General features: G+C 43.9%; 1 protein-coding gene and 1 long non-coding RNA gene across 2 annotated transcripts; one reads left to right on the forward strand and one right to left on the reverse strand.

The window, feature by feature from the left end:
* Window positions 1–910: 910 nt before the first annotated feature.
* On the reverse strand, window positions 911–26,042 carry RAB12 (RAB12, member RAS oncogene family). Its single transcript, XM_004742909.2, has 6 exons — window positions 25,511–26,042; window positions 11,852–11,912; window positions 4,965–5,103; window positions 3,869–3,958; window positions 3,132–3,236; window positions 911–2,132 (listed from the first exon to the last, which is right to left on the reverse strand). Exons 1-6 carry the CDS (start codon window positions 26,016–26,018, stop codon window positions 2,019–2,021), a joined length of 1,017 nt encoding a protein of 338 aa, XP_004742966.2. The 5' UTR covers window positions 26,019–26,042; the 3' UTR covers window positions 911–2,018.
* LOC123387620 lies at window positions 3,903–16,720 on the forward strand. The gene is made up of 3 exons (XR_006602049.1): window positions 3,903–3,991; window positions 10,119–10,264; window positions 16,357–16,720. It is a non-coding gene; the product is annotated as an uncharacterized LOC123387620 (long non-coding RNA).

Here is a 26,042-nt window from a genome sequence, read left to right on the forward strand (position 1 = left end):
GGAAGGTATGACAGTAACACCTAATTAATCCACGGAACCCATGACTGATCGTTGGCCTGGAAAAGGTCACGTTAACATTTTCTTGAGGACAGTATATATAAGTAAATATGTATTTAGCTGTTGTAAAGCATACAACACTTGAATGGCACTAAGCATAGTCACATCACATACAACCACCACCAACAACCATTGCCAGAACTTTTTTCATCTTCCCAAACTTTAAGATTGTCGCTATTTCCTCTGCTGTTGGTTCAGGTCATGGTCCCAGGGTCCTGGATCGAGCCCCGTGTCGGGCTCTCTGCAGAGAGCCTGCTTCTCTGCCTACTTGTGACCTGTCAAATAAGTAAAATCTTTAAAAAAAAGTCCCTATTAAACACTAACTCCTCATTCCCCCCTACTCTCAGCCCTTGGCAACCACCATTCCACTTTGTCTATGAATTGGACTCGTCTAGGTCCCTCATATCATTGGAATCTTGTCATTCTGTGCCTGGCTTACTGCACTGAGCAGAATGTCCTCAAGGTTCGTCCATGTTGTGGTGTGGGGTGAGGATTTCCTTTAAGGTTGAACAATATTCTGTTCCATGTAGAGATCACTTAGGTTTACCCACTGATCTGTTGATGACATGTGCTGTGTTTCCCCCTTCTGGCTATTGTGAATAATGCTATGAACACTGTTCTATAAGTCTGAGTTTGGGTCCCTGCCTTCTATTTTTATTTTGGTATGTACCTAGAGGTGGAATTTCTGGGTCATAGTTCTTCTATGTTTAACCTTTTAAGAAGCAGTCTGGCTGTTTTCCATAGTGGAGGATGCTGTATTCTTCTCATCTAAAATGCTCAAAAGATGTGAAGTTTTGGAAAATACTGTCAGATGTATAGTTTGTAATTACACAAAGGAATGTGGCCACTCAACTGTCATTCATAAATACAAAATTTTATTTGCACTTCATTAGTGTAGAAAGACCACAATGCTTTTCATATCACAACACTCAAGACACGCCAAGTTATTCAAATACATAATTACTTATTTACTTTGACTAAACAAAACAGTGCAGTTTAATAAAAGATATACCAAAGATAGAGTTCACAAATTCATTATCAGACCAAAAAAAAAAAAAAAAAAAAAAAAAAAAGAACACAGTCTAGGCTTAATAGGAATAAGCTTCACCATAAAGGGGAGAAGTTTTATCATTACAAAGGTATAGAATGTTTAGGTAAATACATGTATGTTCTTTGATATAGTAAAATGTATCTCTTTAAAATTCCTTTAAACAGGATTTGTTTAGCACAGCAGCGTTGTTTTAAAATCTTCTATAGTTTCAAAAACACTTCTTTCTTTATTGAATCTTTGTAGTTCTTAAAAGCACAGGGTATGTCCATTAGGAAACCATAAGAGATTCTGCGGCCTCAGGACCAAGTCAAACCCCTACTCTCTAACTAGTAGTACTCTACCATAACATAACATTAATAAATACCCTTCAAAGACGGCTATGAATGGAGCTTTGCTTTGTGGCAGAAATACTCCCATACTTCAGAGATGCTACAGCTGGGGTAAATGTCTTGTAGATAAAGAAAAAGCACTTATGATAGCTTTATTTTTTTCCCAAAAAGTCTTTAGTTTTACAAATTTTCTTTAAAACAGTAAGCAAAGCACCACTTTCTTTCTTCTTATCAGAATATCTTCTGTCCTCATAATATAATTAATGAGGACAATTATATTATTTATTTCAAGAAACATTATACCTTTCATTTCTCCCATTCTTCATATTAGAAGTACTATGTTTCCCAGTGTATGTCCACTAGATGCTGGGATAATGAATGAAATATAATAATTTGGAGGGAAATATGTAATTTATAACCCAAACTTACCCAGGATTGCATATTTGCATATTTACAAGTTAGTGTATAGCTGTGACTTGGATTACAAAGTGCGAAAAGAAATTGTCAAAATGATTGTAGTGCAGAAGAGAACATTCTCCCCTTTCCAGGAATCATTTCCACTTTGTCTCCAAAGTAGGAAATCAACAGCATCGAACATGTGGTCTCGGTGGAGGCAGTTCTGGTGGGATCTCAGGTTCTGGTTGTAACGAGAGGATGCTATTGGACAACTCATTCCTTAAAATATCCAGAGGCATCTTAAGGATAAAGAAAAAAAGACAAATACATTTAACCCTGCAATGTATCTGGAAGTTCTGCAGATGACACGATTCTATATGAGCAAAGTATTTCTACTAAAGGTTTATAATCATCATCATTTAATTAGATGTTCAGGTATGAAGCCAAACAATGAGGACCAGGTTCAGGGTGTTCTCTGCCACACACAAATACTGGCCAGTCTCAATCATACCCTATGTTCAAGGAAAGGAAACCAGATGGATTTCTCTCAACAACATGTATTTTCACAGAACATAGTAATAATGGAAATTTAATGCATTAATTCAGGGGAAAAAAATGGTTCTGCATTCTTAGGGGTTATTACCATCACTAAGGGAGAAATAACTTCTCTTAGCAATTATATAAACAATCGTTTTATTAGAAGCTACTGAATTGTTTGAATTAGCAGATTATATGTAGTAATAACATAAACTAAGTTCTTATAAAAAAATCTCTGAATTTAAGCCTACAGATGCTTGAAGAAACTATTCAGCAAAGCTGTCCAGCAATTTTCCTGCAGCTTAGTGTCACAGAAAGGCCTAGGCAAGGGAACTGGGCCACGTGGGGAGCACAGCATGGAGGGCGAGGTAGGTAGGACCCAGGGGCTCCCTCCTGAGACACCTGCACACTCCAAGAGGTCCCCACTGCCTGTGTCTTAATTTTTGTGGGAAAATGGGAAAAGAACAAAAGGAAATGTTAAATAAACATGGCACACTGTTATACCTGCTCCAGTCACTTCACCAAACCATCTTCAGGGCTCAGCACACCTACGGGATGCCAACACTGGACTCGGTGGGGCCCCCCACGGACATGGCGGCTGCCACAACTGGAGGCCTCCAGCCAAGGCAACCACCTCACCTGGTTCTTCACCTCTGAGTAAGTTCCCTGTCTCCCTTTCTAAGTCAAACATTCTCAACCGAGACATTGTAAAGGGAACAACAGGTCTCACACGAGATAGCTACCTGGTATCATTATTTTACCTTTTTCAGAATGTCATCAACAAGCTTCAGAAATATCTCGTCCACATTGAAGTTGTCCTTGGCACTTGCCTCACAGAACCGCATTCCGGTGATCTGCTGTGCGAACTAAGAACACAGGGTCATGATTTCTTTTGGGGGGGGGGGTGACACACAATGGAGTAGGTGGCCAGGGGGCCTGTAACCGGGGCAACCAAAGCGTGGGCTCCTGCTTGAAGGGAGGGATGGGCCAGGTCTGCAGAGCCCCATCTAGGCTCCAACAGAGTTCGCGTGTGCGACACCCCCGAGGTGGGTAAGTAGGCACATGGGGCAAACCCCGCCAGGGTGAGTGAGGAACGACGTGGAACAAAATCCCTGAGGTGACGTGGGGACATTCAAGTTCCAGAGCGGTGATGTACCTGACATTTACAATGGGAATATCACTGGTTCTCCACGGAAGGATACAATACCCCAGGGCAAATCATGAAAGCAATTTTACGGCTTAAAAAACGTTTCTCTGTAGGAGATGGTGGGTTAGAGAACAATGCCACATATACTGATGTGGACACTCCGCTCTCCCCCCGCTCCATTTTGAAACAATTTTTAAAAACTTCCTGCTCCTTTACGTCCAAACAAAGGAGATGGACGTGATTGTATAATTATTTCATCATTAAAAAAAAAACTCCTTAAAAAAGTCTCCCAACGGCAGACGGCACAGCAGTGTGGACGGCAACGTCCCCTCTACTCCCCATTCCTCTCACCTTTTCACCTTGCTGCCTGGTGATTTCTCGGTCAGTTTCACAGTCCAACTTATTTCCAACTAAGAGAAGTTCTGCATCTTCTGAAGCATACTGTGGAGTTTTAGAAGAAGCTGCATTTCAAAGGTGGGCACTGTCGTATCCTGACAGGTAATGTACACCACTCTGCTGATTGCTATCATTGTGTTCATCCACACCCCACATCCCACCCCACCCCCCATCCCGCCCCCCATCCTGCCCCCCACCCCGCCCCTGGCAGGACTGACGCAGGCGGGGTCTGACACAGTCCACACGGGGCTCAGGGCTTTGGAGCGTAATGCAGTAACAGGTATTCTGAGCTTCTGACCAGTAATTTCTAAGGATCTATCCTAAGCAAATGATTTACATCGCAGGCAAAGCCCTATACTTACAATGACCATCAACTGAAGAAAGTCCAACAAAATAGATGGAGAATGAAATAAGTTAAGGTACATAAAAAGAATGCAGCCATTAAAAAAAAACAAAACAAAACAACAACACCCAAATAAATCATGCATACTTTGGAAGAAATTTCAAAGACACAGGAAAGCTGGCACGACAGAACATTCAGTGAACTAAGCAGGCTTTAAAACCACATGGAATATGGATTCAGTTTGATTTTTCAGAACAGCAAAAGTATACATTTTTTAATTTACTTCTGTGCTTGATTTTCCAAATTTTCTATCGTGACAAGGTATCATTAATCTTACATTCAGGAAAAAAGTTAAGCTACATTTCTAAGTTAAAAAAATAAAATAAAATAAAGCCCCTGAATGGTGTGACCTTGGCCGAGTCACTCAAGGTCTTGGTCTCCGTCTCTGTGTGGAGTACGGGAGCAGAACAGCGCCCATCTAGTGAGGCTGCTGCGACACAAGCATGGGAAGTACTCGAGAGTACTCGAGAAACAAGAGCACTTGTTCACAAAAAGGCAAAAAGCAAAAGTATAATAGGGGGCAGAGCGTTATATTTCAACCTCAGCAGATCCACAAACTGAGCACCTCACGGGGCCTTGAGGCTTGAGGCCATGGCTTTTCGGTCTATGGGATTAATACAGGTTCTCACAGGAAAACGCAACACCTACCTTATCAATCATCTTCATCCATTTTGGCAAATCATCAAAAGTCTCCTTCTTCGTGATATCATATACTAGTATGATCCCCTTGGCACTTCTGTAATAAGCTGAGGTAATGCTGTTGAATCTCTCCTGACCTGCTGTGTCCCTATGAAACAGCAGCAACAGTCAGCTCCCACACAGTGACCAGAGGGAGCAGCTCCACCTTCCAACACGGATGCCCCACCCCCTGCATGCTGCTTCTAGTCCTGTCCATCCATAAGCATCAGTATTAGTGGGGGGTAGGGGGTGAGAGGTAGTTTTTCTGAGTTAGTTACATTCAGACAAAGACAGTCCCAATTTCTCTCAAACCAAGATTTTGAAAATAAGAAAACAATGTAAAATGATGGAAAGTGTAACCCCATACAAACTTTTTTTTTTAATAAACTCATCTCTGTGTTCCACGTGGGACTTGAACGCACAACCCTGAGATCAAGAGTCACATGTTCTACCAATGGAGCCAGCCAGGTGCCATCCCCCCACCCCCAACTCTCGCTTAACCAACATCAATGGTTATATCTGACTTTGTTGAGAAGATGACCAAGAGTTGCTCGCTAAGGAAAAGTACTAAAAAATCAGTCTTGTTACTGTCTTAATCCTTCTAAGATAAAAAAGGGGTCAAAGGGGGCAGGGAATAGGTTTTCAAATATGGTAAAGTTCATTATTGTCTGACTGCTACTTTAAAAGCCAGAAGTTGTATTTATTCTCCAGGCTGAAGTCGATCATTTCAACATGAAGAATGATGTAAACTCATGAACAGTGTATAGCAGCTGGCTGAGACATTATTTTCTCCATCTAATAAGCCAAGAAACTGCTGAAAACCATCATGTATTTATGAATGAGCTCAACGGAGCAGGACTTCTGATCTGGAGACAAATTTCTCTAAAGATAATGTAATTTAGCTCTTCCCAAAGACCCTGAACTCACAGCACACTCCCGGGGGGCGCATATGAGACCGGTGGGTCCTGCAGTAACACTACTGGGGGCCAAGGCACTGAAAATAGGCTTCTTCACTGCAAGGCCATTCAAGGTCTCCCAAATTGACAGTGTGTGGGTTTCCGAGAGGTAGAACGCGCAGCTTTTCCCAAATGCATCTGATCAAACACTACTTCCCTTGAGCTGCGCTTTGTGGGACTGTTTCCCTAACGTACCCTTCCCTTTGGCAACTGTGTTGTAATTTACAGCTTTATTCACACTGGTCTTGCCCCCAAATTAATTCACATTAGTGATGGCATTGTTATGCCAAAGACACAAAAAAGCTTGTTGGCAAATTCATTTTCACATAAAGCAAAGCCATTTGCTTTGTTCCAGAGGATATAAGAATCCCCAGTTGCCTCTGACTGGAAGGTCCAAGAGGGCCAAGGCTGGTCTGTTTCTGTCCACCAGGGTCTGGCAGGGTGCCTGGCCCGTAGCAGGCTGTCAGTAAGCAGGTGCTGAATGAAGTTTACATGTTCAAAATGGGGGAGCTGATGCCACTTTAAGACAAAATAACTTAAAATGCCCCAAACCTGGAAAACTGAATAGGATGGATGGGGACTGAATTCTTCAAGATTCCTAAAAAACCTTAAAAGACCACACTAATGGGCACTGCACCTTCAAGGTTAGTAAGAAGGAACTGATTCAGGTACCATTTCATTTACACAAGGAATCAATGATTAAAATTATTTCTGGAATCCTAGGGAGACAAGGGTATAATATACATATTTTAGGGGTGCTTGGGTGGCCCAGTCATTAAGCGTCTACCTTCGGCTCTGGTCATGATCCCAGGGTCCTGGAATCAAGCCCTGAATCGGGCTCCCTGCTTAGAGGGAAGACTGCTTCTCCCTCTCCTACTCCCCCTGCTTGTGTTTCCTTTCTTGTTGTGTCTCTATTGAATAAATAAATGAAATCTTTAAAAAAAAAAACCAAAAACCAACACTTTTATTTAGAAGGGGATGGGGCAGAGGGAGAGGGCAACAGGGAATCTTAAGCACGCTCCATGTCCAGTGTGAAGCTCGACGCTGGGCTCGATGCCAGAACCCTGAGATCATGATCTGAGCTAAAATCAAGAGTTGGATGCTTAAGTGACTGAGCCACCCAGGCACCCCCTATAATTAATACTTTTGAATCAATAAGGAATTAAATCTTTGAGAGCATGGTTTCCCAGTCTATCACAAGTTATGGTTTGATCAAATTAGGATCTGATCAAATATTTTTAATACTTTAAAAAAATATGCTGTGCTGTTTGGATACTGTTAAGAAACAGTATCTCATTTCTTTAAAAAGTCAAAAAAACTATACCTTTTTCTACTTTAAAATTTTTGGTTAGCATAGTACTTTAACAATTTAATAGAATAAACCTTTATTCTAAGCAACTTTAATCTGGCTGTTTAGTGCAACTCAACTGACATGAATTTCTGCACACATTCAAAGAATCAGAATCTAGACACTGGGGGCTCAAAAACAGTGAAATTAGAGGTAATGGGTTTTTGTTGTTGTTGTTCTTAAAAGATTTTATTTATTTATTTGACAGAGAGAGATCACAAATAAGCAGAGAGATAGGCAGAGAGAGAGGGGGAAGCAGGCTCCTTGCTGAGCAGAGCCCGATGTTGGGATCAATTCTAGGACCCTGAGATCACAACTGGAGCTGAAAGCAGAGGCTTAATCCACTGAGCCACCCAGGTGCCCTGAAGTAATGGTTTTTTAATTTAACCATTTTTTTAAAAAAAATTTTATTTGACACAGAGAGAGAGCCCAAGTAGGCAGAACAGCAGGCAGGGGAGAGGAAGAAGCAGGTTCCTCACTGAGCAAGGAATCCAGTGCGGAACTTGATCCCAGGACCCTGAATCCGAGCTGAAGGTAGCCGCTTAACCAAGTGAGCCACCCAGGTGCCCCTAATTTTAAATGCTTTTATTTATTGTGGTAAGATGACCTGACATGAAACCTACTCTCCTTTAACTCCTTTATTTGTGTGTAAAATATTGTTATGTATAGGCATGAAGTTGTACAGCAGATTTCTAGAATAAAAAATAAATAATAAAAAAGCCAACAGCTGAATGATAGGGAGAATAAAGGGCATTTCTCATAAAGTTAAAAACACCTGTCGCCTGGGTGAGGCAGTCAGGAATCTCAGAAACATTAAGAAATTAGCGATCTTTGTTGGTTTTCATTCAGACACAGAGAAGAGGGCAAACCTCAAAATGCAAAATTAGAGGCAATCATTCTAACACAAATAACTGAGCCAGTAAGTACAGTTTACAAAAACCCCAAAGAGGAACCGTTAATCAATTTGCCACTCCCATTTAAGGTCATTCCTTAAATTCCGTCCACTTGTTTCCAGCTCTGAATGCTTGAGGTAGAAAAGCATCTTCCTTTGAGAGACTGTCCTCTATTTCCAAAATATGTGGGTCATTTCATGCAAATTTTTGTCTTCTATTCCTCTGAAGCTCTTCTGCTTAACTTATTTCCCCTACTAAATTATCTGCTATCACATACGGTCAAAGAGCAGGGAAATGAAATGCAGACACAGCTCAGCGAGTACTGATTACAGATCTCCTATGCGCCAGTACCACTGAAGTCGCAAGCACCCGAGTTCCTACTTCTCAAAAATTAGCTGCTAAGACCCCAATGCAGTGATCATACTTCTGTCTTTCTGTGAAGATGCAGAATCCTAGTATTTCCTCTTTATCTCCATAAACCCGAGTTTTCACTGTTGTGATAGAGGATTTCTCGAGATTTGCAGTGTACTAATGTCAGCTAAATTGTCATCTGCTGCTGTTGGAATATGCGGTGATTATTTCTCTCTCTGCTTTTTGGTGCAAACTGAAGAACTCCTGCAATTCTATTTCCCCAGTTTTGTAATAAGAGAATGCTTTGAAAACTTAGAGATTCTTACTTGTATTTAATACATCCACTTATAGACGTAATTATTAATTTGCAGGGCAGAAATCAATTTCTGCACACGAAATGTCCTCACTTCTTTCAAGCAGAGAACGAAAAGCAAGCCTTGATGTCGACATAAGAAAGCTGGCTAAAACTAAAGTCCCCCACAGGGAAGACTGAGGCGTGCTGTACAGGTCGGTGGGGCCCTTATATGATGCATGTTAATTCCCGGTGTTTAATCTTCAGGATGGCATCTGAATGTCAATTCATGAAGCAGTCTTCTAGCTGACACACACTGTTTTAGCTACACTTACACAAAAAAGCACTTTTAAGCACAGAGATGAGAAAAGTCTTTTTTTCTGGCCACAGATAATCAAGGGACTGAAAAATATGGCAATGATATAAAATGTCACGTAAAAGTGTGACAATGCCATCTGGAGCTTTCGGTATCTTAAACTTTTAGGAACCTCTGGTTAGTATTTCCTCAGCTCGGCTATATCCAGAAAACATCAAGAAAAAAAATGCATTTCTTCTAATCAGATCTCTGTGAAAACCAACTGGGAATGTCCATGGACTATCATCCTAGAAAATCAGAGCACAGCTATTCTTAGCAGAGCAAGGCTACTGAGGCTCTTTGAAGAGCCCTCCTGGCCCCTCCTGGGTCATCAACTGCGACAGCAAAGTGGTGACATCGGGCTTGCAACAAAGCAGACTATGACAGCAACGGTGCGAGCGCGGCTTCTCTGAAATGAGTCCTGTGTTCCTTTAAGCAGTGAGCCTCAACCCCCATACTTGCATTCTATCTACTCCGTTAACAATAATGAAGGAAATGTTTAAACCTCTACACAAAATGCTTCAGATGACAACAATCTGGCTTTGAGTTTTGTGTGATTAACAAGTGGCGGGCATTTTGTGGATGTGTTATTCACTGCTGAAAACCCCTTTAGGAAAACGTATGTCCTCCTCCTTCACTGAATCACTGGAATGTTCCTGGTGGAAAACGTGTAATCAACCTTTCCTTCTTTCTTTTCTTTTGATTTTATTTATTTGCAAGAGAGAGAGACAGAGTGAGAGAGCATGAGAAGGGAGGTCAGAGGGAGAAGCAGACTCCCTGTGGAGCTGGGAGCCTGATGTGTGACTCGATCCCAGGACTCCAGGATCATGACCTGAGCTGAACGCAGTCGCTTAACCAACTCAGGTTGCCCCAGGTGCCCCATAATCAACTTTTCAATACAGTCACTAAATCTCGATTTCTTTCCTCAGTTGTATTCTTCAGTAGAGTCAAGGAGAAGCAGAGCAGTTACGCCGGGGAATGCATTTACTTCCCAGAGAAATAATGGTTTTCGGAGTGTCCTGTGCCTTTCCTAGAACTGTCCCAGCATGCTTTTCCCCACAGGTGGGAGTCACAGGTGAGGCCCTCTTAGAGATATTCAGAGGCACTGTCCCGAGATTCCAGAAGGAGCCAATGTCATGGGCACAGACAGTTTTTGTGGGCTGAATTCCAGGGAGCCACAGGACATTTGAACATACTTTTTATAGGTCAGATTACTACTGCCTGAGATGAAAACTGAAGTATGAATTCAGTAATTAAGGTACATCTGCTTAGCCAGGCCATGATGTCATCACCTAGACACTGCCGTCACTCATGAAACAAGCTCCACAGATGGCCTAATATTAGCTCCATCACCCTCTGTTCAGTAATGCCCTTCAGATAGGATCTCACCCACAGGTGCTAGGCAGAGATGAACCACCGGAGTAGTCCTTTGAGAGGTGGTCTTTACCTGAGAGAGCTTACAATCAGAAACAACAGCTCATGGGGAAGATACTTTGTTGTCCCTTCCAGAGCTTAAAAACTGGGCAGCAGATTTTCCAAAAAAAGGGCTACTAAAGTAAGAAATACCCATTTGTTTGGTCATTAAGTATTTAGGCAAGAGTGTTAATGTTTCATAGCCAAACCAAAGCCCAAACCCCCAAACCCCCACACTCCCACACCCAAACAGTCCTTATGGTGGGTCACACAGTGGCAGGAGACCAAACAAAGACATTACCTCAGACCCCTCTGGTGGGCAGCAGTGCCCACCCAGGGGCGCGGGCGGAGAATGAAGGCATGGCATTAACATTCAAGCGTTAGGTGACCGATGATGCCACAGATGAGGAGCAAGGAACGCAGATGAAAGCAAACACACACATGGTGGACAAACATTCAGAGCTGAGGTGGACCTGCAGAGGAGTTAGTAGGCTGAGTACACGGCAGCATATGTGACCAACACAAGGGCATCCCGGAGCCCCTCGGCGGCGCCACGCTGAAGCCAGCATCAGAGGGGCTCTGCGGCCCGTGGGTGGGCTTCTAGGGCCGCCTGTGGGCTGCTGGGTGCCCACAGCCAGTTCCTAGTGCCCCGCAGGTCCCCTACGGGGACCTTAGCTGCTCACCCGTGACACTGTGAGAAGGGGCTTCTCTTGGGGGCTCTGGATGCATTCCCAGTTGGCAAAGGCGGGGCTCATGTCACGCGGTATGAGCCACGCGGCCAGCGGGAGCATGCATGTCCCACCGCGGTGCTCACACGGCGCCACCCCGGGCAGCCCCCGAACCGTCTATGGGTATTCCGCTTTGAAACCGCACAGATTGGGTCGGCAACGGGCTGCAATTTTTTTTTTGCATACTATCAAACAAAATTACTTTAAAAATGTGAAGACAATCATTGGGGCAATCACCTTGGGGATGACAAATTGGCTATGAATACAAATGATTGGGAAAGAGGCACTGAGTCCCCAGTTAGCTATTATTAAGGTAACATTCTTTTTTCACCATTCCCCAGGTGCAAATGAAGGATGAAATAAGTAGTCTTTTCTAAATTTTCTCACTGTTCATTTTATTTAAAGATGAGCAAGAGAGGAAAAGTAGGAGAGGCAAGCCAGCTTGGACAGTTAATTTTATTAGACAGGCGTACAGACTGTTAACACACATGGTGGTTACTGGGGGTGGATCCCCCACTTACCAGATCTGTAATCTGATTTTCTTTCCTCTTAGCTCTACAGTTTTGATTTTAAAGTCAACACCTGCAAATAAAACAAATGACAGTGAAGCAAAAGATAAAGATCAATTTTCCATAAAAAAGAATCCTATTTGTACCTTTTGTATCGTTATCAGTAAAACAAAAAACCTGTCACTAAATCCTAAAAGGAAAACAAAAGTCCACCAATGCGTGTGGCGCCGAGTCTACGCTTCCACAGGCAACTGAACGAATCAACCTACGCCATGTTTTACCAAGAACTACCTATGTAGCATTTGTTAAACGTAGTATGATTTATCACTACTACAAGTTCAGCATAAAAGCCACTAAAAAATGCATTTGGTAATTACATTAACAATTGAAAGGTTTAAAAAGAATGATACACTGGGGGAAATTCTTACAGGAAATGGAGGGAACAACCTTAATTTCAAACAGTCTCAGCCTGAATTTAGAAATTATCTTACCAAATTCTGTAGCATTCACAACAAATTTAGTTAATATATAAACAGGACTTCTTTATTACATTGTCAACAGCTACAATAGGAATTATTTTTAAAAGACTTACTTATACAGGCTAACATACCCAATTTTAATTTTTATTCACAGGTGAGGACCTCAGATTTTAACACTGAACAAAACATCATGTATCACTCACTGTCCTTTTCTAATTAAGCTCTTAAAGCTTCAGGTAACTTTTTAAACCAAATTTTCATTTGTATATGTTACCTGATACAGGTCTCAATTATAGAAAACTTGTAGATTTATTTTTTTTAATTTTTAATTTTTTAAAAAAGATTTTTATTTATTTGACAAACAGAGATCACAAGTAGGCAGAGAGGCAGGCAGATAGAGGGGGAAGCAGGCTCCCTACCGAGCAGAGAGCTCCAATGTGGGGCTTGATCCCAGGACCCTGGGATCATGACCTGAGCCAAAGGCAGAGGCTTTAACTCACTGAGCCACCCAGGCGCCCTGAAAACTTGTAGATTTCAAAACAATGTTTTTTTACACCATTTTCTCAACTAACAAAAACAAACCAAAGGGATGCCAATGGAATCTGAGAGTTAGAAACACTCCCTCCAGGAACCACTTCCTGCCTGTTTCTTGAGATCCAGGGTCGCTGTGCTGCCAGGCCTCTTAACGGGCAGGGGCCCGCCGCTGCCAGTGAGGGCTCAGCAGCCACCCAGTGGGTGAGGACCCCCTCCTGGGCTCTCCATCTCAGGGATCTGTTGCAGCACTGCAAAGTCAGATGATGTTCTTGAGGTGAAGCGAAAGACATGTGACTGACTTTTATAATTAGTAACACACTGCAGATACCATTGCAATACAGAAAGACATGTTTACAACCCGGGGTTGGGGAGGGCAGCTCTCGGTCTGTACAATGAAGAGAAATGGCAGGAATATAAACTCTCACAAGAGAACAGAGCTAGGGAAAATGTTTTAATTCTGAATCTCTTAGACCAGCCATCATTTCAAATGCCACGGAGTGAAAGCTGGTTAGTTCCATCTCACTTTCAGTTCTAGAACCGATTTGCTCTTCAAACTCAAACGACACTCGAAACCAGCCTTGAAACAGGAAGCGTGTTTGTGGACTACCAGTATCCTCAGAGTTCCTGAATGACTCAACCATAGGGAAGAACGTCACTAAAGTGATATTCTTCTGCAAGGCACAAGAAACAGCCTGGAGATATTTGTTACGTTCTGATTTTAAACACACACACACACACACAGCTTAAGGACAAAACAGCCACTCCTGCTATCAGCTACAGTGAGGGCCTCATCGTGTTACTCTGTGATAGCAAACTACAAATCAAATTCATATTTTTGTCATGACCACTATTTTATTTTATTTTGTTTCCAGATACCTTGTGGGTTTTTGGGTTTGTTTCGTTTTTTTAAGTTTCAGCTAAGGGGGCTGTAACTTCGGTAAAACTTGTTACAGAGGCTGCTACTTTGTTAAAAGAATTGGCAGATGATTCCTCTTTGGTGAGCTCTGCTTCAGGTCAGTTGAAAGAAGCCCTCAAGACAGCCAGCACCAGTAATTTTTGTTTTGATTAGGCTGTTTCCTCTCAAGAATCACTCTCAGCCTGAATATGTCAGACACTCTTTTTCAACCTACTTGAAAAACTTAGGCAATTTTTACGAACAATCCTTTGTAACCACAAAGCCCAATGAATAAAGGTAAAAGCTAAGGCTGTCAGTGTTCAGAATCAGGAAATAAGCGGTAATGTTATTACCATGTGGCAGTAGGTACATTACTAATTTAATAGGAAAACAAAACGAATATGAATCGACAGTGAACAGGATTAAGAATCTGCTGAGCCAAATTGAAGATTGTCTAGTTTCAGTGAGATTAATGACAACTTCACAAAAAAACCCAGAAAAATAGCCCTTGGCTAAATCTAAAACCCCATAAAAGAAAAGAGCCCATTAAAAGAACACTCTCTCTCGAATGCCATATCCTTTACCACATTTAACTACCATTCAGTAGCCTGTAACAACTGGAAACTTACTCCAGCTTATGGCTTTTAACAACTAAATGTTTCTTAAAACCATCTTACATGAAGAAAAAAAATCTCAGAGTTGCCTATTTTAAGATTTGCATGTCAGAGAAGTTATAATAATCCTTCATAGAAGGTAGTAAGTCTTCCACAGCCTCAAATATTCAGCGGATTCATTTCAGGAACGGTCAGCACAGAGCTGGCCCGAGGAGCTGCTAGGACCGATGTTTAGGAACAGGCAAGGGGCAAAAAGAGTGGCATCTCCATCTGTGGCCCTTGTTGAAAACCCTGTTTCCTACAGGTAGCCCGATGACCAGGGAAAGCCATCAGCCCTACCATCAATTGATGGGGACAGTCCCTGCCCTCAAAGGGCTCAGTCATACTGACCTAAATCACCAGCCCATGCAGTTGGCAAAGAAGTGCCTTTCTTTGCTGTTCTCTCTTCTTAGAGCACCTCCTTGTCTGTCCAGAAACCTTTCTGGTCCCAGGTGATTCCCCATCTGAACCCTTCTGCTTGCCCCCAAGTCCCAAGTGTGCACTCTGTTCTTGGACCTGAACTGTCCTATCCCTTCTTTGTTGTGTTGTGCCTCCCCAAGGATACAGTCGTCTCTGACTCCCTGCAGTCTAGGATACAACCTGGTACACACAACAGCAACTCCATCAATCTGATCAATGAAATCTGATCGATGAAAGCCACTCCTTCTTCTCTACCAAACATTGGACACATAAGGAGAAATGCTGACTCTTCTTGGAAAGCTTAAGGAAATTCAGGACTGATCAGTACAAACAAAACAATACAATAAAACTCACAAAAAACACCTTAGTAAGAAGGAAAGACAGATGTCCTGAGGGTCTGGTGACACATAAAGTCACCTAGAAACAAGAGTGTTTCATTTCTCCTACAATTCCAATTGTTGATGGTAAGTCCTTAAAGGACGGGGCAGTCCTAATAAGCTCATACTCTCTCCCTCCATGCCCTCACCGCAGGGGATTGTTATGGTAATCGTTGATTCAGTCACTTATATGGGAAGTGGTCCAATAAGTGAATTATTCTAGCAACAGGAGATACCTTTAAGCTTACTAATGCTATAAAAGTCTTTGTAAAAATATTTTCATCAGAAAGGACACAATTCACAGAGCTTTAATTCCTGTATCAATGGGCGCAGATGGTTCTATCTGAGTCACCATGTCTTCTTGATCTTACTTTTCTTCAGCAACAATGATAGTGGACATCTGTCAGACCCTCTGTGCTGACACGGGATCCTGTGGCGGCCCAATGAAGTGGGCATTATTATCCTCATTTAACAGAGGGAGACACCAGTGTGGAGAGAGGTCAAGGTGCTTTGCTTTAAGGTCATCTCACATGCTAGCTGAGTGGCAGGATCTAGATTCAAATTTATAACACTGCCCACAATGAAAACTTGTTATAATGAATGTCATACGCATGCATAAAAAGGGAAGGTGTGAAATGTTCTGTAAATGACCCAGAACCACCCTAACTGAGCTGTAAAAGAACAAAGCTTAACTTTGCACTTGGCCTTTGTATTTGTCTTTCATAAACCTTAGCAATAGCATAAAGAATTGGCATATTTACTGCTGATAAGATTTCTAAGTTCCCCTTCAGGCAAAACATTTCTAAAACATTACCATAGTTCTCTCTGCCAGGCTATAAGAAGTTACAAAAAATGAAAATGGCAAAAATAAACAGAAGCCTCTTTCTTCACATTCCTTTCCAGCAAAAAGCTAAACACATAAAAGCAAAAATAACGCCAGGATCCACCTATGATGACAGCTGAATGGACTTCTCCCCTTTTACTTCTTTGCCCATCTCCCCTATAACCCCAAGATCTGAGTTTATTTTACTTAACTTTCAAGAGGTTGAAATATTTCATAGACTTTGAAATTAAATTTGTCTCCATTCAAACAGTGGTTATGATGTTACTGCCACTTTAAAATAACGGTCTTAAGTTTACACAGTGGCTTTTCTTCCAGGGATACAGATTTTATAAGGTGTCCTTCAATCTCGGACATGATATTTCTACTAAGGGAGAGGATTTCCAGCGTCTTCATGGAGTAGAGAGTGGGAAAATAAAGAAAGGAGTCAAAGTCACACAGAGAGAGGTCAATTTAACATTGGAAAACAAGTCGCCAGCACGTGGGGCCAGTCTTCTGCCCAAATACCACCTACCAGAGGAGAGTACAACCTAAGTCCCCAGAGGAAAGCACCATGTAAAGAAAAATAGGATTCAATGACGATTCAACGCAAGAGAAACCAAGTGCTACGACTGTAAAATACCCAGCAGAAGGTACTAGTATTAAAATGGAAAAATGATGGTATGACATTAGAAATGCTCACTGGGCCAAGGACATGAAGGCTCTATCCTATCAGTTAAGAGTTATCCTATCATTCCAAGTTGGACGCGCCAGCTAGTTGTCTCCCTGTCCTTGACACACGCAGTGCAAAGAGGGAGCCGTGCACTTGACTGGACCAACAAAGGGGTACCACGAGGTGCATGAGTCAGGGATGATCTGAGGGGTTCGATGTCAAAGGAGAGGCAGGGAGGGAGGCAAGTATGTGCACCCACAGAGCCCGTGAGAACAGGTAAGCATTTTCACGAAGCATATACACGTAGGAAAGACCTTCACAGGAGGGCGTTTGTTCCCTTCCTAATACAAATATTAAGAACTCTTCTATGTTGTTTACTGTGCTTCGGTACTATTCTAAGGGTTTTATGTTCATTAATTCACTGCAGTATATCCTCTTAACAATTTTATGAGGCAGGTATTATTGTCCCCATTCTACAGATGAAGACACTGATGTCAGAGGGGCTAGTAGCAGCCCAGTCGCCAAGCAGGTAAGTATAAAGGGCACTGATCTGAACCTGGTGGATGGCTCCAAGCTACACTCCTCCCACCTCACTGTGCAGCCTCACAGACGGGACAGCTGGAAGGTATAAACGTATCTTTAGATTATATTAGTTTTGCATTGCTAGGAAAATATTTTTAAAAAGAAGAGTGAGGCTTGCTGGCTGCCTTGGACAACAGTTCCTGCACCAGCAAGGCTTCCTCTACTCCCGGTTACAGACAGACCCCTCTGAAAAGGCAAAGTTAACTCGCCTTTGGTCTTAAGAGGAACAGAATATAGAGGGAGGGGAGGAGAATCTGGGGAAAAAACCCCAAGCCCCAGAAGATCAACAGTGGACCAGTAATACTTTCGTCATATGCACAAAACATTAACTTACTCTGACTATTACTCAGATTAGGTCCATAAAAATGCAGACTGTCAAATGCATTTTGCACTTCACCTGGGTCATGTGTTTACATTTATTTCTTAAAGATCTGTTTATTTATTTTAGAGAGAGAGCATGTGTAGGAAGCAGGCAGCGGCAGAGGGAGAAGGAAAGAACCTTTAGCAGGCTCCATACAAAGCATGGAGCCCCACACAGGGCTCGATCCCAAAACCCTGAGATCATGACGTGAGCCAAAATCAAGAATCAGATGTTCAACCGACTGAGCCACCCAGATACCCCTACATTTTGATTTTCGCATTCACCTATATATTTCAGTATGTCTCTCTAAAGGATAAAGATTTATTTGTAGAGTGTTTCAGAGGTTTTGCATCTATGGCATAAATTAGGAGAAGGGAATATAACCGATCCTTATAATGGTCTCTTTCAGGCCAGGTACCCAAGATATTACACTCCCATTTATTCCTGTACCAGGAATAAGAAAAGCATGTAAGTCCTCCTTATTTCTTTCCAAGAATGAGGAAACTGAACTTAAGTCGCTCACTTAAAGACACACGACTGCTCGTGTGAGAGAGGGGCCTCCCACCCGGGACCCTGCGTCCACCTCTCAGACCCACTCCTTCCACTTATCACACTGAGGGGACTGGGGGCGGAGGGGCCTCTCTAGAAGGAGTAGTGGCCAAGGAGAAGGTGGAGAGGTTTTCTTTAGAAGTTGAAAATTCAAAGTGAAAGACGGTAGGTGTGATTGGTTAACAGTCACCCAGGCCCGAGGTTCTGGTGCAGGCTTCTGAGGACAAGAGAAGGCCTGGGCACAGCCCTTCACCTGGGGCCTGGCTCAGTCTCAGGGGGTCCTGAATCCTAAAGGAAGGTGGGAAAATGAGAATTTTATTCATCAGCTACTTCTACCACAGGCCTGCCTGAGGTGGAGTTGTGGGCTATTGTTCAGTTTTGCAAACTAAGAAGACATTATTATGTAAGCCCCAGAAACCAAACAGTGGTGGCTGCCAGATTTTGGGTGGGGGGGTGGGGTGGGGAGGAGAGGGAGGAGAAGGTTTTCCATGGAATATAGTGTTCTGTTGAGCTGGTGCTGTGTTTTCTGGTTTTAACGGATAAGGAGTTTCTGAAAAACATAATCACATTCAATCAAGGGCACTATTTTTTAGATCTGTAGTTTTGGTTTTTCAAATGTCAAAGCTGTACAATCAAAGGACAAAAGGAGAATAATCAATTTCTTCCTCTGTTCAAGTACGGCAACATAGCATTTTATCTCTTTCCCAACGTTTTATTGTGGCTGCTGCCACGACTCTGTCTCTTGCCCTTCTAAAAAGGACAAGCCGGGTAAGGAGGCACTAGCTTTGTGCCCTACAAAATGGCTAGCGGAGCGTTGTCTCACATAAATAAATACAAACAGCCTCTCTGCTAATACCTACTGACTGACTGCATTACACAAAGCTACATTTACTTTACACATTCCAACAAATGCTTAATTAGAACAATGTACCTGGCACTCAAGGCTGGAGAATACTTTGGACTTAACAGTTCTCAGAGGAGCCTACTCTGCCTTCTGAAGCCAGTTCTAAGATCTGCTAGCAGATGGCTCCCGGCCATTCTACGTGGCTGGAGGGAGAGAAGCAATCTTCAAGAATCTCGATCTCTAGCATGCATAATGAAACCTTTCTTCTTCCGTGTGGCACAGAGAGAGAAAGGCTGAATGCACTTAAGTCAGGCCTTTAAACAGATTTTTATTCAACTTCAACAACCAGAAGGCAACCAAATTTCCATACTTTCTTTGAAAGCGAACTATTCCACAAGAAGGGACACGCTCTCCGTTTGCACCCAGTTCATTAAATAAATCAAGCTAATGACAATGCATAGCATCTGCTGGTATAAAAACGAAACGTTAACCATCCGCATCTGTTCCTTTCACACTCACATCTCCCTGAGTCATCGTGTTACATCATTTTGGCAGGGCAGTGAGACAGCACTGAAGAGGCTCTCGGTCTTGGGCTCTTGGGGTGGGAATTCTGGACCATGCTCCCTAATTCTCTTTTAAGTGAAAACACTTAGGCAGATCAGCCATGGCATGGAAGACTGTGGAAGACTGCATAAGAGCAAACAGGAGCAAAATAAAATACACGATTTAGAATTTCAATCCAGTAGTAGATGCTCATTCTGGGTTTTCCGGCAAAAAAGTCTGATCTGTTTCCAGAATGAAGCACAAGCAGTCAGCTTCCCCTGACGGTGCTTTCACTGCTATGAGGTAAAGCTGACCAGACCCTCGTGGGCTGCATTTCACTCAGCGCGTCCCCTAACACTCGAGGCCAGAACCACAGAAAGCCATTTCCGCAGGGGCTTAGTGTTCACCTGTTTCCTGCTAAAATACTCTCCCCTACCTGTACCACCAAGTTTCCTGCCCATGAAGCAGGGTCCCCAGAGCACCTTCGGCTTAACTCTGGACTGACAGAAGCACCATTACCTACGAGCACTTACTCCTGGGGCCAGCCGGGTTGGCGGGGTGGCGGCGGGAGGGTGGGGGTGGGGGGTGGGTGGGGGGTGGGTAGGGGTGTATCTACTGCACTGCTGCACAGCGAGGAAAATGCAGAGTGTTAAGGTCCTTGCAACTGAAGTCAGAGAACTTTTAATTCTGATAGTATGTCTCTCCTAATAATTTTTTTGTCTACTTTACCTTTTTTTCTTATTCCTTTATTTTTTGAAAAGTTGGTAACAGCAGAGTTTCAAAAAATGTCTTTAGTTGCCAAAATAGAACAACTGGTAGCCCCAGGCTTCCACTGCCGGGGGGATACCTAACCGCCCGAGAAAATTGGAATTCTGGTCTAGACTGCCTTACTCCTACTTTCCCTCTATTCGTACATATAAAATTTTGGAAAATTTTAATAAATATGTAAAACGTTGAAGATGTTTGAATGTCTGAATAGTTAGGTAAGAAATCTAATTCTTAGGGCATATTTTAAAATCCAGAATGCAAGTGATGGGTGATGATAGCGGCATAGTTAAAGAAAGTTAATTTCAGTGATACCATAGGTCAACGATCTTGCCATCTTCCCAGGCCTGCAGGGGGACCAGATTCCATTAAGTCTTGAAGGACTCTGTGATGTCTGATTGTGAGTCACAGAATTTTCACAGAGCAAAGTAACTTTAAACCTTAGAGTAAGCTAAGGAACAAACAGAAAGAACTCACTTATAGTCCTGGTCCTGACCAGCTATGCCACAGAGGGTAAGGTGCTTACCTCTCTGAAACTTTGCTTCCTCATCTATAAAATGGGAATAAATTCCAGGATGGCTGTGAGGATCAGACAGTGTCCCTTTTGCTGGGATATAGTTAGTGCTCAATAAACAGTAACTACTGCGAATAGAATGTTATATTTTGTATGCAGAGACAAGGAAAGTACGTATCCAAAGTCACAAGCTAGTTAGTGACAGAGCCTTAAATCAAAAGCCCAGGCTCTTCATTCTTACTCCAGTGTTTTTTTTCTAGAATGCAATGCTGCTGGTGCAGGGGTGAAGGTGGATGCTACCTGGTAAAACCATTTTAATTCAAACAAAGTTAATAGCTAGCTTCCAACAAGTACTCAGAAATAAAACAAAGTCCAAGAAATACAAAATTTTAAAGGGCTTTCTTGCATGTCAGATAGTTGTAAATTTCTACAACAGAACCAATTTGTTTTCACTTCCTAAACTTCGAAACAGTGCTCCTGTATTTTTTTTTTTAAGTTTATTTATTTAAGTAATCTATACACCCAACGTGGGGCTCAAACTTAGGACCCTGAGAGCAAGAGTCACACAGCTGTCTTCCAACTGAGCCAGCCAGGCACGCCTGCCTTGTACTTTTTAAAGGACTTGTCAAATTATGCTAGTTATATCAGGCTAATTCAATTCTGTGGATACAAAATCCCACTTGAAAATAATACTCCACCTAGGCAATTTCCATTAAACAGGTCAATTACTAAATAGTCTTTCAAAAGTTTTTACTTAAATATCTTAAGTAAATATAGTCTTTTTAGCCTTTCATGGCCTGGCGGATTTTGTGTGTGTTTTAAACCAAATGAACTTCGGATTTGATAAACAATACAAACAAAAACAAAAAACAAAAACCAACATTTTACTCATTTTACAAATTAAGTTCTTTCTCTCAAATCCCTTGGGATTTCCACTACACTCTTACACAAAGTTCAAGTGAATCTGAGTCTCTGTAACCAGGCACTTATTGGAGCCACTCTCCTCTCTGAGCTAGATGAGGCCGTCACTTGAGTGACCCACGGGGTGGGTGGGTGGGCGCATGCTCAGAGACTTCCCGGCCATGGTGTGGGGCCCGGGGTCTCTTCCACACTCTGCTGTCACAAGCAGCACACGTCTGCAAGCCGGACAGGGAAAGTTCACTGAGGAAGAGAATCTTCCTCTACGTGGATCCAATCTTGCTACTCTTGGAAAACTGCCTCAGAAGGACAACTGGCCATGACCTAAATTGCTCAGCAGGGAGGCATTCAGGTGAGGCGACCACAGTTCACCACACCCAACACTACATTTAAATAGCATTCTTCTAAAGGAACTTGGGGAATGAATTCATCTTTACAGCATGCAGACAACAAAGCCTCTTCCTGCTGCCCGTATGAGAGGGGCTTGCACTGCGTTCCTCGAATCTTCTGCACACGTCTCCATCACCGCTCTTACCAACATGGGTCATCCTGTTCCCCACAGGCTCTGAGCCACTTCTGGAGACCACGTCCCCTTTAGCAGTGGAACTCCAGTCAGTAGCACAGTACCTCACGCCCAGTAGATGCTCCGTAAATGATCTGATTGCAAGAAGGAACAAACATCTCAGAGGCAGAGACTGAAGGGGGGGGCTAGCTGGCATTCTTGAAGTATCTTCGTACTCTGAATTAGACCAGAGGTTATCAACTTTCTCTGAACTTCCCACAATTAATCAACAGTTAGAGAGCCAAGAACTATAGGCTATGTTTGGAAGAAACAAAAATGAGCAAGACAAAAACCCAACCACATAAGGAACCCCACAATGGTAGCAGCGTGGGAGATATGTGAAATGTATATATTTATGTTTGCCAGGAGGAAAGAGAACCAAACTGCCTGGTGTCCTTGCCTCCTGTTTCTTCATCATTCCCAAATAAATATCCTATGCAATCTTGCCAAATTAAGTTTCACTGTCTCCATGCCAATGCTATATTCAGAGGCCTTTCCAGCTCCAGTTGCTATGGGATAAGGTCCATGCTCCTTAGCATGGCAGTCAAGGTCTTGAAGCCTTATTCCTAAAGTCTATTAATGAGTCTTTCCCAGAATGTGGCCGTGAGACTGTGATTTATACTAGGAAATATATTTGGCCTTTGTCCACATTCCGGTCAGAGCTCCTAGAACCCTTGGAATTTTCTAGGGAGCAAATTATAAAGATGTCTTTTGGTATGTTAATGAGGTGACTTGTGGAATGCCCCCCAGGTCACGAAAAGATGGGGGCTGGTCAGCAGAACCAACTAAGTGATTAGATGATCTGATTTTTTTTTTTTTTAAGATTTTATTTATTTATTTGACAGACAGATCACAAGTAGGCAGAGAGGCAGGCAGAGAGAGAGAGGAGGAAGCAGGCTCCTTGCTGAGCAGAGAGCCCGATGTGGGGCTCGATCCCAGGACCCTGGGATTATGACCTGAGCTGAAGGCAGAGGTCTTAACCCACTGCGCCACCCAGGCGCCCCAGAGGGCCTGAATTTTTGATCCCCGCTCCAAGGAGGGTAAAGGGGATGGAGACTGAGCCCAATCATGAATGGTTAGTGATTTAACCATGCCTATGTAATGAAGTCTCCATAAAACCCAAAAGCGCAGGTTCCGAGCTTGAGGGCTGGGGAACACATGGTATATGGGGAGAAAGTCATCCCCAGGGACCACCACAACACTTCCTGCATCACATCCTTTTACAATTACCTGGTCATCTACAAAGGAGAAGGTTTCTCTGGGTTCTGTGAGCTGCTCCAGCAAATTAATCAGACCTAAGGAGGTGGTTGTGGGAACCTCTGATATCTATGGCTGGTCCGTCATAAGTACAAGTGAAAGCCTGTACTTGCAGTTGGCGGTGAAGGGGGCGGGGTGGTTTTGCACGACTGCCTGCTTAGCCTGCTCAGAAAACTCTTCTTCACCTCTTCTCTTTCCCACTCTAAAGCACATCTCCGCCCATCTCCTATCCACACCCCACCCCTCCAACCTCTCATTTATCCCCACCTATCAGTGCCTGGGCTGATTTCTCTTTACCACACAGTGCAGTCATATTATCCCTTATTTTTATATATTTTGAAGTATGCAGTCATCAAACACTGTTACTTCTACTAAACTGCCTTTACCTCTTTTTACACCAGGTACTAAAATAACAATGTAAACCTCATTTGATCGTTCAGTAACTCCCTATCCTCTATATGGTCCAACTGGATATTTAAAACAGGTACAATAATGCTACTCAGTTTTATCACGGTCCCAGGAGTTATCATTTTAAAAACAAAGGGTACGGAGAGCCCAAGCATTTCCCAAATAGTCCATTCTAAAAAAGGACCAAGGAAAACACTTCTCAAAGGAGAAACAAAAAAGACAGTATGAAATTTGGGGGTTTTATTTTCCAATTAGACATTGAAAATGTTCTAATGTACGGTTCTGTTACATTTAAAAACCATTCTTCCCCAAATTGTACTGCCTTGGCTACCTCTGGTTACAAGGCCACGTATGTGGACAGGAACACGGAAGATATGTTTAATTCTGTACTTCAAATTTAATACTACACAATGTTTCTTGGACCTCCTTGCGGGAGATCCTTTGCTGCCTATCACTGAAGGTGACTGCCCTTTCTTTCTAAGTCTTAGCTCATCTATGTGGTTGCCCTAGGTTTGACAGCTTTAACGGGTTTTCCATAGGAAAAAACTATTACCCATACCAACCTGACGAACTTCCATACCAAGTCTCCTACATCTGACTTCATTAAACAACTTCCCCTCTGCAGTTTCCATTGCGGGTGAAATACTTTCTGACCTGGAGTTACCTCACGTATTTACTTCACTGCTGCACTTCACCCACTTAGGTGATTTTGGAAGACTCCTCCCCATTTCAGCAAGTCCCAGGGTTATTTGAGGTCACCGACAAGTACAGCTGAAGTCCCTCTGACCCGCATTGACAGTTAAAACGAGAAACTTGGTGTAGTTCTAGTCTTAATATTCTCCACAGAGCCTCCGCAGGGAATTTCAAACTTCATTATGTCGGCGCATTGGAAAAGTGAGTTCAAAATTAGCAAATAAGCCCTGATTCTCACAAGGCGAGCCTAAGCACCGGGATTCGCTATAGATGACCCACTTTGGCCATTTCGCCGGCGCAGAGCTTCAACTTCACTACGCTGCCCGCCTGCTTCCCACCTCGCAGCACCTTTTTTCTTGGGTGAGTAATGGAAGGGCCAAGAGTTTCCGTGGAGAGATTCTCACCCTGTCCCTGAAAACTGAACGGGACCAATGCATCACCCCGGTCTCATGACCGGCCCTTGGAGGGTGCGAGAGGGGACGCTGGTTCAAAAACCAGCTGGGATCAGGCCGTGGGAGGGGCGTGAGGGGTTTGCGTCGTGGGAGGATGCACGGCCCGGAGGCCCCAAGGACAAGTCTGCGTGGAGACTACCACGAAAATCTCGGTCTGGCTTTAGAACAGGATCGAGGGACTTCCATTTGGAGCCGCCCTTCCCCCTAAATTTCACCGAGGCCCATCCACCAAATACAAGGCCACCCAGCTGGAGGGGGAGAGGCTCACAGACGCAAAGAAAACGCGGCCGGTAGGGCGCTGGGCACTGCGGAAGGGCAGCGCTGGCGACGGAGGGGCCCAGCCGGGGTCCGGCCCAGCCCCGGCGCCCTTACCCACGGTGGACTTGCAGGCCTCGCAGAAGGTATCGTCGGTGAAGCGCTCCATCAGGCTGGTCTTGCCCACGCCGCGGGAGCCGATGATGATGACCTGCAGCTTGAAGTCGGCCGGCCTGGGGGGCTGCTTCCTCCGGCGAGCCTGACCGCCCGAGAGCGCCGGGGAGCCCGCGCCCAGGCCGCCGCCGCCCCCGGCCCGCCTCTGCAGCGCGGCGCCCGGATCCATGCACGCATACGGCTCCCGCTCGGCCCGCCGCCCGCCGCCGCCCGCTCCCGGGCCCCGCGCCCCGGGCCCCGGCGCCCCCTCGGCCTCCGCCGCGCGCCGGGGGTCGGCCCCGGGCTGGGTGTCCGTCCGCTCGAGCGGCCCCGACGGCCCGTGGGCTCCGCGCTGCAGCTGCGCCGCCGGCGGGCTCCCCGCGCCCGCGTCCACACCACCACCACCACCGCCGCCGCCGCCGCCGGGAGAGGAGGAAGGGAAGCAGCTACTCCGCAGCAGCGGCAGCAGCATCCCGGACGAGGAGGGGCAGGAAGC

Source organism: Mustela putorius, unplaced genomic scaffold (assembly GCF_011764305.1).
Source record: "Mustela putorius furo isolate JIRA1106 unplaced genomic scaffold, ASM1176430v1.1 tig00003858_pilon_pilon_pilon, whole genome shotgun sequence".
NCBI lineage: Eukaryota > Metazoa > Chordata > Mammalia > Carnivora > Mustelidae > Mustela > Mustela putorius.